The 14,232-nt window shown below is 30.6% G+C and overlaps 3 protein-coding genes across 3 annotated transcripts; 2 read left to right on the forward strand and 1 right to left on the reverse strand.

Annotated features, from left to right (window-relative positions):
• Nucleotides 1-1,234: 1,234 nt before the first annotated feature.
• Nucleotides 1,235-2,420, forward strand: LOC108565359. Its single transcript, XM_017924782.1, has 4 exons — nt 1,235-1,332; nt 1,651-1,879; nt 1,930-2,063; nt 2,122-2,420. Exons 1-4 carry the CDS (start codon nt 1,236-1,238, stop codon nt 2,418-2,420), a joined length of 759 nt encoding a protein of 252 aa, XP_017780271.1. The 5' UTR covers nt 1,235.
• A 1,208-nt stretch (nt 2,421-3,628) lies between these two features.
• Nucleotides 3,629-5,199, forward strand: LOC108565358. Its single transcript, XM_017924781.1, has 5 exons — nt 3,629-3,759; nt 4,213-4,462; nt 4,518-4,651; nt 4,806-4,955; nt 5,009-5,199. The coding sequence occupies exons 1-5, from the start codon at nt 3,696-3,698 to the stop codon at nt 5,158-5,160; spliced, it is 750 nt and encodes a 249-aa protein (XP_017780270.1). The 5' UTR covers nt 3,629-3,695; the 3' UTR covers nt 5,161-5,199.
• Nucleotides 5,200-5,359: 160 nt separating this feature from the next.
• Nucleotides 5,360-14,048, reverse strand: LOC108565356 (MATH and LRR domain-containing protein PFE0570w). Its single transcript, XM_017924779.1, has 18 exons — nt 13,908-14,048; nt 13,088-13,224; nt 9,064-13,037; nt 8,714-9,024; nt 8,523-8,658; nt 8,145-8,461; nt 8,039-8,087; nt 7,802-7,975; nt 7,543-7,747; nt 7,389-7,485; nt 7,114-7,334; nt 6,685-7,057; nt 6,527-6,635; nt 6,314-6,470; nt 6,059-6,253; nt 5,808-6,004; nt 5,624-5,743; nt 5,360-5,566 (listed from the first exon to the last, which is right to left on the reverse strand). The coding sequence occupies exons 1-18, from the start codon at nt 13,955-13,957 to the stop codon at nt 5,360-5,362; spliced, it is 7,029 nt and encodes a 2,342-aa protein (XP_017780268.1). The 5' UTR covers nt 13,958-14,048.
• Between the last annotated feature and the right edge of the window lie 184 nt (nt 14,049-14,232).

Consider the following 14,232-nt stretch of genomic DNA (forward strand, 5'->3'; position numbering starts at 1 on the left):
AAATCAACATTTGAACACCTAATCTAATCTATTACATATTCAAATGAAACGCATATTTGGCTGCATATGAGCACAAAAATATATTTTCTACATTCATGTACTTTATTTGTAATTAGAATGAAATTTATTATAGGGCCATAGGGGTCCGAACCCCACATATATTTATATAACCAGCCCAATAATTCTTTACTTAAGTGACAAAAATAAACATACTTAAAAAAATAAGTTGTTTTTGCCACTTGTCCCACCAATTTCTATTGCGGCTCAATTGAATTATATTGACAAATTATCCAGTGGTATAAAACCTTTCAGTAGTTATGGTTTTATAATAATCAGTAATCATTTCAAAAACTTTTGATTCTATTCTTCGAATCCATTTACGAAGTTTCATTTTCATGGTCTCATGAAAAAAATGTTATGTTTCCTTGCATAGATAAATTTAGTTGGTTTAGAATGGAGAACTAATGTCTACTAAGAAAGTTTTGCAATCCAATTTTTGTAGTCGAAATAAATGACCAATTTTGATTTTTATAATTTTGAAATATTTCATGGAAAATTTTCACTCAAATGCGAAATGCAAAGAACAGAAAATGTTTTATCAGTAACTACAATATTTGTTGAAAAATAAGCAAATGAAAAAAAATCTGGATTTCTCGTTTACCTAATTATTAAATTCAGGTCGAAATTCAGTCATCTTTAAAAGTCCTCGAAAACATTGTAACCTTGTTTTTAACCATTTTTTCAATGTCCAATTTTATAATAATAATAATATACTACCAAATATTTTTTTTTTTACTTTTTAATAATTTTGTAAATCGTTGAAAATTTTATTTTAAAATTACTTTTGAAGGTGAAAAATCGAAAAAACCTATGGTGAACAATGTAAACACAATGCATTTTAGCATTTTACTGACATAACTTATTGCTATATAAATTGTTGTTTTTGTCGTTCAATTTCCAAAGATCGAACGACACCTGCTTTAAATATACACGTAAATATATAATTGTTGTAATATAAGGACCTTCGACCATTTTGCGACCTTTAGAAATAAAGAATAACCGGAAATATAAAATAGCCTGTAAGTTTTCCTCTGCCGGCCGAAAGTTATTTTGTAATTAAGCTGTATTGGTTTCAAGGATTCACAGTTGCTTCTTATAAAATGCGTGCATTTGTCTGCTAGATTTTAATCGTTTTTAGCGTCTCAGCGGCGTCTTTAGTTTCGTAATAAAAAAAAATGAGATTTCTTCGTGCGACTTGTTCCATCAGCATGTGTAACATTTCTAGACTGATCTGCCTCGTTGCATTAATTAGCAGTTGCTATTGTGCCATTCGTAAGTTTATCATGTTGCAATTAATGTATTTATTAATCATAATAATAGTAATATTTATGGCAACAATTATAAGATTATGTAAATACATTATGTATTTATAGAAGTAAAGTTACTAAAGACACTGTTGCAACTGTTGTTTCCATCCTAATATAAACATTTGAATTAAAATCATAATTATCATTTTATTTAATTGATATTACTAAATTGTGACCAATATGCTGATCAAGGATTTTTCCTTGATTGGTTGCTAAATATAGTTTTAATTGTATCAAGCAATTAACGTATATTAAGAACAAACTTGCACTCTTTTTTTTCCAGCCGATTACATCCATGTGTGCAAATCGAACGATAAGAAGCTGGCTGAATGCATAAAAAATTCAGTGCATAGTTTGAAGGGTGTCCTTGCAACAGGAATACCGGAATTGGATGTGCCACCTTTGGAGCCTTTGGAATTAGATGAGATTAAACTGAGATCGAACGGACTCTCCGCGAACATAACGCAACTGAAAGTTTGGGGCGCGTCTAATTTTGAAATTAAAGATTTAAGGTAAACCAAAGATTGATTTCATAACTAAAATTAATCATATAACTTTGCAGGGCAAACATACCTAAAAACCGATTCGCATTCATCGTGACATTGCCTAAGCTGAATTTCGCTGGAAGATATGAAATCGATGCGAAATTTGTGATTTTAAATCTGTTAGGTGAAGGTCCTGTATCTGGAAATTTCAGTGAGTAAAAATACATTAGGCAAGAGAGAAAATCAGTTTAATTTCTTGATTTTTTTAGCGGATTACGCGTTCTCTGCTGTATTAAAAGGCAATCGCATCCAACATGATGGTCAGGAGTTTTTGAAATTCGATGGTATGGATCTGAATATCACCATTGGACACAGTTACATCGTCTTAGAAAATTTGTTCAATGGCAACGCAGCGTTAGGAAAAGCGGCGAACGATGCGATCAACGACAGCAACGATATTCTCTTGAACGAAATCAGGCCTCCGTTGCAACGATCGCTTGCAGCGAAATTCACCGACATTTCCAATAAAATTACTTTGAAGTTTTCAACTGCGGAACTCTTCCCATAAATGTTCTGTGTTTCTATTTATTCTATTTATACTGTATATTTCATAAATTATAATAAATATATTTATTTAAAAAAAATAATATACGAAAACCAATTTAATTTCTACTATTAATTAAGTGAAATTGATGAGTTGCGTTGCATTTGGAATTGATGATTGCAATTGCGTAATTGATTAATACTTTCAATCGGCTAATGATGTGGAGATGATTTGTTTAAAACGAAACCGGAAGAAAACGGAAATTGGAAAGCTTCCAATTAGCGGCGGGATTAAAAAAGTGGTGGTAGTAATTACGGGAGATTGTGTACATTGTGTGCAATTCTGCAAATAAAAAGTGCTTTGTGTTTTGATAGGAAGGAAATTTCTACGGGACATGCGAGTGCTTTGATTTCGATTGATGTCGTCCGTGAGAAAGAAAGTGTGAAATTGTCTCCTGCACGTTGTTCAGGAGTCATTAGAGTTCATGCGATTCAATTTACCAAATGTTGCGTGGGTTGCACAAGTGCTTTCTTTTTAAGAACTACTAAGTTTCATGTCTTTTTTTCTATTATTCCATTTAGGTCTATTTCACGTTTCACTTTGCAAATAACAAACTCTTTTAGATGATTTATAATCATAAATAAATCTTACTTTTCCCAAATCATTATTTTCATTATTTAACAATATCAATAATTTTGCATATAACAGGAACATGCTAGTTCCTTATAAATCGATATGATGTGAAAGATAGAAATATGATTTTTATATCCACCTGATAGCGACTATATAAGAACATACCATTGGATTCCCGATGAAGACAAAGAGACACGTGCTTAGGAGTTTTTTTATAGTATTTTAAAATAATATTTTTTTTAAGCTATAATTATCCTACGGGCCAAGTATCTAATACCTAAAACAATTTGCTTGCTTTTTCATCTTCAAAAAATTTTGTATCTAAAACCTTTATTTTGGAATTAAATGTAAACTATATTTGATGAATGCAAATTTCCACAATACTACTTTCAATAAGAATAATAATAAACTAATAATTTATGGACATATTTGTATTATATGATAATTCGATGCACATGGCTCATTAATTTCAAACACATAATAACATTTAAAGATGAATAAAGAATCTATTAAATGCCCAATTTTCTTTTGGAATGACGCAATAAGTTGTTTGATATGTTGTTTTTTATAGTTGAGCGAGGTTGGTTAAAGGGGGGTTTAGGATAAAACCGTTTTCACTTTTGCTTTCCGCCAAGTCTCCAACACAGATTCGCAACGCACGGAAACATGATCAAGCTCCTGGTTTTCGGTCTTGCTCTTACCTTCCAAGTAGTTCATCCTGCAGTTCTACGTAAGCTATACATTTATTCTCTATAACACATTACAACTGTTAATAACATTTATTTATATACAGCATATTTTAAATTCTTTCTTTGATGGGCCAATTTGTAATATTTTAATCATATGTATTAATTATATGTAATAATTAAATAATAATAACTAATAAACAATGTTAATATACATGTTCCTTTGAATAAACTGGATATCGGAATGTAAATAAAGCATCAAAATGATATGAAATAATGCAACACACTTTCTCTACATCTAAAAAGAACGTGAAAGTAAATACGATTGCTGCGCCTTACCAGCTATGTTGATGTTGTTTATTTCGGAGTTCTCAAGGTTGTTGGCTTTATTTTTGTGTCCTATAAAGTTTGACGCGTATGATATACACGTTTACCTTGATACTCTTTAATAAAACTCTAATTAATGCCTAATAATTAACAATTTAAATTTACTACAGCTGAAAGAGTATCCGCATCCGTTTGCAAGAAGTCATCGGAAGATTACACGAAATGTCTTCTGGATGCCTTCGAACACGCTCGGCCCTACTTTGTGTCCGGAGTCCCAGAACTGGATTTTCCGGGAATCGATCCATTGATCATCAATGTCACCTCCGTCGATAGAACTTTGAACGAATTAGTCAGCATCAAGGCCGTAATGAGAGATGTTAGAGTTACCGGACTCAAGGGCGTAATCATCGACGATTTGAAGTACAACTAAGAAAGCCTTAAATATTAACAGATCAATAAAATCGCAAATTTTCAGAGCCGATATTGATAAGATGGTAGGAGAGATCAGATTAACAGTTCCACGATGCGAGATGTCTATGGAACACGATGTCACAGGTCAATTGCTAATCATTCCCCTCAGAAGTCGCGGACTCTTCAAAGGAAACTTTAGTAAGTCTCTCTTTAAATGTGTAATAACTTCCTGCTGTCGTTTATTATTATAATTAATTACATAAAACGAAAGTGCCATCGCTGTTGCTGCAGTGGTCATTACAACTTTCGTTTTCTAATTTTGCACGGAATGATATGCATTATTTTATTGCAGCTAACATTCAAATGTACATGCGCGCACAGTTCAAACGTTTCGAGAAGGATGGCATCGAGTTCTTCGCTATCGACAAATTCGATACGAAGTTCCGCGTCGGCGACGGTGTTATCAAAATTGTTTCAAAGAATCCCCAGTTGCAATTCTCAGGTAAATAAAGTTTCCAGAAAGCAATACCAGTTTTAAATACATATTCTTTCCAGCTGATTTAATCACAAACTTCTATAACGAGAACCCACGTTTGGTTATGGACGCAATCAATCCGATTTTCAATGACTATTCAAACAAAGTCATCCGCCAAGAAATTGATAATTACTTAGCGAAAGTTCCAGCAGATGAATTCCTTCCGGAATAAAATATAATTTTTAATTTTTGTATATATTTTTTATACCATGTAGACATAGTAATAAAAGACTTTTATTTAACTTGTGTTTCTTTAAAATACAAAATATAACAAATATTTATTCAATATTAATAATTAATAAAACAGAAATTAAATATATAAAAATATTTATTAATAAAATAAATAATATAGCATATTAATATATAAAATATTAATTGGATTGAAACATTCTCATTTTGAAAATCTTAACAAAACCTAATTTATATCCTGCAGCAGTATAATAGTAACTATGTCGGTTTGGATTAACCGAAATTTGCGTCACTGCTTGTATAGGGAATATATTAGGTTTAGGAGATGAATGAGGTCCCCTAGTGCCGACAAGAGCCTCCGACTTTCTAATCACTTTCAAATAATATTTCTGAAACAAAGCAAGACAAATATAACACAAATTATTACATATTGGAATAATACATACCATATCATAATCATTGGAAACTGCGTTAAAATTATCACAAACATCTTTATAGGTAGGATAAACTGTTGTATCTTTATTAACTGTAGCCAGTTTTCCTTCTAACCCAATGTTGCTAATATACTGCAAATCAAATTCATGTGTTGAATTAGTAAAACATATTATATAAGGAGTAAAAACATCTTACAAATCTCTTTGGTGGCGCGTTTGAGAAAAAGTTGTTAAAATGACAACCAATCACTTCGCCCATTTCGTTGCCTTGAACTATGATACTAGACCACTCATTACAACTTATGGAATTCACCGAAGTTCCAGAATACATCAACACATTATTAACACTGCCAGCAAACTCTCGAATGTGAGATACCGTTGTACTTTGTAACACTGAAGAAAAAATATATTAATTGGTTATCATTCACTAGTATTTCAAATACGTACGGGAACTGAGAAAGTCCTTATGCGCATCGATTGTGCCAACATAATTAATAAGCCACAACAGTTGACTAACATATGTCCGTTGATTAATATAAATTGGAATTACAGTTTGCTGCAAATCCCAAAATTTCACCATACGATCATTAGAACCAGTAACCAACCAACGGTTACCACCGTTTAGATGAAATAGTTGTAATCCTGAAATTCAGAAAAGTATGATATGAAATATGATACTATATGGATGATGTTAATAAATACCTGTTACAGCATCTGTATGCGCCAAAAACGTCTTATAAGGAAAGTAAACTGGTAAATCGTCAATTTCCATTCTTAATAATTCAGATTCAGTGCTTAAATCGAATAATGCAACGACTCCGTTTGAATAGCCAATAGCAATGTATTTATGTCCTGCAGACTAAATAAATATTTACGGTTTGAATACATGTCAAGTTATTTTAATTAATAATCTACCTTAGACCATGAAATAGTCGTGGGATGAAAATTACAATCTCCTAAATCCATGTCTCGCCATTTATTCAAAGAAAATTTAAACGCCGGCTTAGCGTTAAGCATTTTGCTACTGAAATAAATAATTAGATTTGGGAATTCAATTAAAAATTCAAACATACGTTACTCTACTTGGCTGGCTTACAGATAATCCATAAACGAAAGAATCGGAACAGCATATGCAGAGCAATCCTAATCTATCTTCATCGTAACACCCAGAAGGACACCATTCCATACAGGTAACATACCCATAATTATGTCCGATGCAAAATGCTAATTCCGGTTCCAGCACATCTTTTAATGTCCGAGAATTCAAATTCCCAAAACTCCAGAATTGCAGTAAACCTTTATCGGTATTAATCTCAGAGAAAGTGTACCTCTTCTCAGCATCTAAGTTCAATGCAACTGCTAACACTTGGTTGTATGTGTCAGAGTCATATGGAGTTGGAGCCCAAGTTGTTGCACTTATTGGGCCTCCGCAATATATATTTGTACCTAAAACAGATAAGTTAAATACGAAAATAGTAAAATACGCAGTGGACCTTAAATACTTGTCTGGTTACTCTCCGTTTCAAACAATTTATATTTTTTACAATTTTCCTTTAACTTTGGCTCATTTTGACAAAAATCTATAATATTCTGCTGCATATTGATAGAACGTTTAATTGTTGGCAAGTAATTGCTTATATCCACCGGATCCATTGCATTTACATATTTGCTCGAAAACGCAAACTTCATAAATATTTTTTTATCATTAAAATTATCTTTACAGCTGAAATTTATACAAAAATACATTATATAAACTTTGGAGATTTACGATACTTACAATTGCAACATCCATACGTAATTTCTGTTGCACAATGCTCCATACAGAGATGATTTGTTGTATTTCTGGCCCAAAAAAGCGAACTTATAAGATTTAGCTAAAAATTAGAAATTAATATATTTATTTTAGTATCGGAGTAAGTGGTATAACTTACAAACACTTTGGTTATTTTTACTTTTATTAGTAGTAATAGATTTATTATTATCTTCATTATCACTGTCCTCAGACGAATCACTAGCATTTGCATTGAATTCGCCGTCATCGTTTTTACGCTTCGTTTTCTTCTGATGCACTTGGACATGGTTTATCATGTCTGCTCTTACCTTATTGTAATGAAAGCACTTTTTGCACATGTATACCTATATTAAAGCATATTAATATATTATGTACACAGCATATTACGAAATTCTTACCTCTTCGGGTTTATACGTGCATTCCTCAAAATGTGTAATAATTTTATCAACATTTTCCATTTTCGCCTCACAACCATCAAATGGACAAAGCACAAATCCTTTAGATGAAATTTCCTTATTTAAAACAACATCCAAGTCTGACTTTTTAAAAACATTTTTAACGAAATATCGATCCTAAAACAAAATTTAAAAAGTAATAAGTAAATACCAATTTTATTGTGATATGCATAAACTTACATCAGCTCCATTCAAATAATTGCTGACAGATTTGATCATAGCATTTGCCCTATAACGATAATTAATTAGTTATAATAAACATCTAATTGATTAGTAAAATACATACTTTTTAGCAGCAACTCGTGATTTATATGGTGATTCTGTTGTAATATCATTATCTTCGGTCGTAATAGGCTCTGTTTTTTCTGGCTTCATATGAATTTTGTAATGTAACCAATATAAATATGGCAATATTTTAGTTGCGCAAACTTCACATGTAACTTTCATTTCTTCCACTTCTTGTTCACTTTTTCCACAAGCTACAAAATGACATAAAAAACCAAATACCGATTTTTTTGTTTCGTTGCACCTGTGACAACATAATTTGTTGCGGCCCTTGTACATTGCATTTAATATGTTTGTAATCACAGGAGGTTCTAAACTCTAATTCAAAAATATAATAATGAGCAATAAATATAGAAATGTTTTATACATTCTAACTTACCAATGGCTGTTCGCCAACGCGCCATGCTAAATTATTATGCTTCAATTTGTGAGTCGTCCAAAGAGAGTTATTAAAACTTTGGTCGCACAACGCACAAACAACTGTACCAGAAATTTTACCAAATTTACGACCTGGTCTATAATTTAAATTAATATTAATAAATGAATAAAACAAAACATAAACGTACTTACTTTTTTAACAATTCAGCATACATCAGTTTCAATTCACTTGAATAATGTTGTGTTAATTTTTTATGCTGGGCACCAGTATTGTATATTTCAAATATAGATTTAACTTCATCATTCTTTACATTTTCTGAGCTGTTTTCTTTTAGTTTTTTAGTAGGATTTAAGAAATCGTCAATATTTGATCGTTTTCTCTTATTACCTTTTGAATTCAACGCAATAGTATCTTTATCATTTATAACATTGGCAGTATCAGGTTCTGCTACATTGTTTGTTTCTTTATCCATTTCGTTTTCGTTTCCTTTAAACAAATCCGGTTCAGAATTCTCCAATTTTTTATAATTTAATACACCTATTTCAGACTTGACTCGTTTAGATTTTCTTGTAGTACATTTATTTTTGTTCTTGATTTGGTCGTCTTCAATATTGGCAACTGCTTTTTTGGATCGAGTCTTTAAACCTTTTGTATTATCAATTTGGTTTTTAGATTCTGTTTCATCATTAACTGATTTATTTTTTGCTGCATCATCATGTTCATCTGATTCGCACTCTATTATGTCAATAGATGCTTTGCGTTTTCTACATTTAGCAACGTTTGTTTCAATATCCGGTTTCGGTTTTTCTTTGAAAATTAAGAAATCTGTTATTTTCTTTTGCACAGGTTTAATTTCATTATCGTTCGAACTATTCTTATTAGCATTCTTCCTCGACGGTGTAACTTTTGATGAACCAGAAAATCTCTTTTTATCACATTTATTTATTTCATTTACTGAAACATTAACTTCGTTTTCCGTTGCGCCTGATTTTATAAGAGACTCTTTTAATTTAGTATTACTAACTTTTGCGTTTGTATCATCCATAGTATCTTTTATCCTTTCAGATACTTTCTTGCAGGTTCCTTTAATTTCCGGTTCCGGTTCATCATCTTTAGACTTAATGTTCTCACTAAATGTATCATCGATGCTTAAAACCACCAACGGTGGTTGTTGCAACTTACAATCACTGTCTTCATTTATTGACTTGTCACCTTCCTTTCGCCTCACTGAGGTTCTTTTGCTGCGCTTTACATTCATTTCTTCACATTGTAATATATCTTTACCTTCTAGAGTTACTTTATTTTCTGAAGTACATATTTTTTTTCGGCCTGTCGCTATTTTGTTTCGTTTTTCATTAGCGTTTTCCACGACTAAGTCATTAGGTTGTTCATCACCTCTATTATTTATATTATCATCTTTTTTTGACACTTTATCATCTTCTAATTTCAAAAATGCATTATCTTTCTTATTTTCAGATTTGAGTTTTATTTTTTCAAGTTTTGCTTCGTTTATCTGATGAGCTTTCGCATTTTGTATTTCAGCTTCAACAACAATGTCTTTTGTTTTGCTTATTGAATTCCTCTTGGAAGTTCTACTTGTTGCATTTGAGTTATTTACTTGTCTTGTTGATCGTCTACGTTTTTCCAAATTATTTGAATTATTTAAATTCGAAGAATTATTCAAATCCAGTTTTGTTTCAACTTGTTCTTTTATCCTAGAACGTTTATTTATTTCGGTGGAATTATTTTGATGTGAAGAATCATTTAAATTTTTTGCTTCGACTTGATTTTTTGACTCTATAATTATTTGACTTGAAGTACATGAAATATTTAGGTTTATGGAATCATTCAGACCAACATTTTCTTCAGATTCAGTGAGTTTACATTTATCATTTGAAGTATTTTCATCAATTACCAACCTATTGTCATCATCTGAACTTTCAACTTCTTCAGTGTTCTCTATATTCGGCCTTATAACAGAATTACATTTTTCATCGTCATTTTCGGTATCAAGAGCTTCTACCCTCCTGTTACTATTTATGATTGATATTCTCTTTTTTTTAGATGCACTTGTTAAATTAACTTTGCTTGTATTTTTAGTTGTGCCCATTTCAACAACAGTAATTTCAGTAGAATTATCTGCACAAATTTTAGTTGTGCTAGGCGTTTCAATTAAAGATTCATTATGTTGCTTTACACATGAAATTTCATTCATTTCCATCTGTTTTTCTGTTTCTATATTTTCATCAACTTTATCCAATTCATGTATGTCCTTATGTTTATTAGTATTTCTTCTCGAATTTATCTTATTCAATGCTAAATTGGGAACTCTTTTTTTTCTATCTAAACTTGGTGAATCAATATTGCTAGTATTTTCTTTGATGTTTTCTTCAATAACGGCAATTTCAGTTGATTTATCAATAATTTCATTATTTAATCTTGTTGACTCGCTTGGAATTTCATTTAATGAATGAACTTTTATTTCCTTGCATGGACTATCAACTTCCATTGGAGTTTCTTTAACTATTACTTCATTATCATTTTTCAATTCCAGTATTTCTTTCTTTTTGCTATTACTTCTTCTTGCGTTTATCTTATTCAATGCTTCACTCGAAATTTTCTTTTTCCTTGATATACTTGGTAAATTAATTTTACTTGCATTTTCATTTAAACCCTTTTCAACAACATTCATTTTAGTGGTTACATCAGTAACAATACTATTTAAACTTGTTGACTTGCTAGGCGTTTCAATTACAGATTGATCTTTTTGTTCTATACATGAACTTTCATCTCTTATTATATTTTCATCAACATTTTCCACTTCAAGCCTCTCTTTTATCGAATTATTATTTCTTCTCAAATGTATCTTATTCAACGCTTCACTTGAAATCCTCTTCTTTCTAGTTCCACTTCGTAAATTACTTACATTTTCTTTTGCATCTTTTTCAGTCACAGCAATTATAGGTGTATCTGAATCAGGATTATTTAAACTTTGAGACTTGCTAGGTGTTTCAATTATAGATTGATCTTGTTCTACATAGATCATTTCCATTGGCTTATCTTTTCTTATATCTTCTTCTAATGTGCCCTGTTCATCAGCAGCAATTTTAGTAGGTTTATCAATAACAGCAATATTTGAACTTGCAGAAGATTTAATTTCTTTTTGCTCAATACTTTCATCTATTTTCAGTGCCTTTTCATCAACGTTTTCAAAATCAAGTGTTTCCTTTTTCCTATTATTATTTCTTCTCAAGTTAATTTTGTTCAATGCTTCACTTGAAATTCTCTTTTTTCTAGATACACTTGGTAAATCAATGCTGCTAATATTTTCATTTACGCTATCTCCACTCACATCAATTTTACTAGGTTCTTCTGTATCCGTTTTATTTAAATTTGGCTTGCTTGGTGTTTCTTTTAAAGATTGCTCTTCCACACATAAAATTTCATCTTTTTCCTGTGTTTCTTGGTTTGCCACATTTTCATGAACATTTTCAAATTCATGTATTTCTTTCTTCTTATTATTTCTGCTTAATTTTAACTTGTTCAATGCTTCACTTGAAATTCTCTTTTTTCTAGATACACTTGGTAAATCAATGCTGCTAATATTTTCATTTGCACTATCTCCACTCACATCAATTTTACTAGGTTCTTCTGTATCAGTTTTATTTAAATTTGGCTTGCTGGGTGTTTCTGTTAAAGATTGCTCTTTCACACTTGAAATTTCATCTTTTTCCTGTGGTTTTTCTTTTGCCACATTTTCATCAACATTTTCAAATTCATGTATTTCTTTCTTCTTATTATTATTTCTGCTTAATTTTATCTTGTTCACTGCCTCACTTGAAATTCTCTTTTTTCTGGTTACACTTGGTAATTTAATTCTATTTTCCTCAATTTTATTAGCACCATCAGTTGTAGCATTCTTTAAACTTTCTGAGTTTGTAACTATATCTTCATTTTCTTTATAATTAATATCACGTTCTTTCAAAGATTCCGATTTTTTTATATCTGCCACCTCTGAAAGGTTTATATTTTCTAAATTATCATTTGCAACAGAATCTTCAATAGGAACTGTAGGCTGTGTAGAAATATCTTCAGGTGTTAATAAATCATGTTTCTTGGTTTCTTTTAAATTAATTTTATCAGTAAAATCTACATTTTTGTCTGCATTTTTTACATCAACATCTTGTGGTTTTACTATATTATCAGCCTTTGTATTACTTCTTAATTTTCGGCTTGGAGATTCCTCTCCTTTACAATTGTCTTCACTCTCATAATTGCCTTTCAGATTTGCTCTATTTCTAGTGGCTTTAATTATATTTACATTTTTATTACTGATTCTCCTAGAAGATTTCTGTGAAGCATCTACTGAATCAACTGATTTAGTCCCTGATTCAATTACTTGCTGTGGAACTTTTTCATCAATATTATTACTTTTATGAATGGAAATCTTTAATTTTGCTTCAGTTATATTATTATTTGCTGCCTTCTCCAATTTTCCTTCACCATTTTGACTTCCTATAACAATTTACTTAGACTGAATTTAAAAACTTTGAAATTGTACTAACCTGTTTGCCTATTAATTAAGTTCCTCAATGTCACATCCAATCCTAACTTTTTGATCTGGTCAGGGGTAATCACTCTTACTGATCTGCGCAAACTTTTCTTATTATTTGTCAATTGAGAATCCATTATGTTAGAATATCTAAAATTAATAACTTATGTCAGTTCACATTACATAGCATTCAAAAATGCCTCAGAGCTATGTTTTCTCGTTTGGTATGAAAATAATAAATGTGAGGTAGATCGTAACCTAAAAAACCAAACGTCAAAATAAAGTTTACATTTCAAGTTGGCACCAGAATCTGAATATTTATAGTGAATTATTTCATAATTTTTAAAGTAATAAATACTTACATCTATTAATCACTACTGCTCAAACTTCGTTTTCCAACAACCATAACCTAAATAAACCAAAACATAAAGTACAACCCAGTGCAACCTGGTGTAATATTTACAAACTTTCTAATATTTTTACATGAAGTTTGCAGCAATTGCAATAACTGTATTATTATATAATTTTCTCTCCTTCGCTAATGATTGTTCTAAATGTTGATATAAACTTAACAATAACTACATTTGCAACAATTTAAATTATCATACATACCTAAGCGAAATATTATATAATTTATTTTTAAGTTTTTTTTTCTTTATTTGCCCTATTTCTACCCTCACACAGGTCAACCTAAACAAATTTTTATTCAAATTTTTCGTGATAAAAGCGATCATAACCACAGGTTCACAAGACTACGGCCGCCCTTAATATTCAGTTGATTTTCATTTTATTTAATTAAATAGCTATTCCCAGTTGACCTTCCAAAAACTCACGTTTGATTTTTTTGGTTATGCAGATTCGAACTCACAACCCTCGTACCCATACATTAACACATTCTAAAACGTAGACCAGTGCACTATGAGCTACATTTTATTTAATAGTGTTGCATAATTACAGGAAATTACTAGGATAATCTTATGGGTATGACAAACTTTTTACATTGAAATAATTGTAAAAATATTTGTCCATTTAAAAAAATCTCGAATCACTAAATTTTAATAAGAGTGTTTTTGTTTTGTACTTATTTTTAAGCATTTATTACAATAATAATACAATATTGTAAAATATATTAATATAAATATATAATTACCTTTAGAT

The sequence above is a fragment of the Nicrophorus vespilloides genome, unplaced genomic scaffold (genome assembly GCF_001412225.1).
Source record: "Nicrophorus vespilloides isolate i.1.1-1 unplaced genomic scaffold, Nicve_v1.0, whole genome shotgun sequence".
In the NCBI taxonomy this organism is placed as follows: Eukaryota; Metazoa; Arthropoda; class Insecta; order Coleoptera; family Silphidae; genus Nicrophorus; species Nicrophorus vespilloides.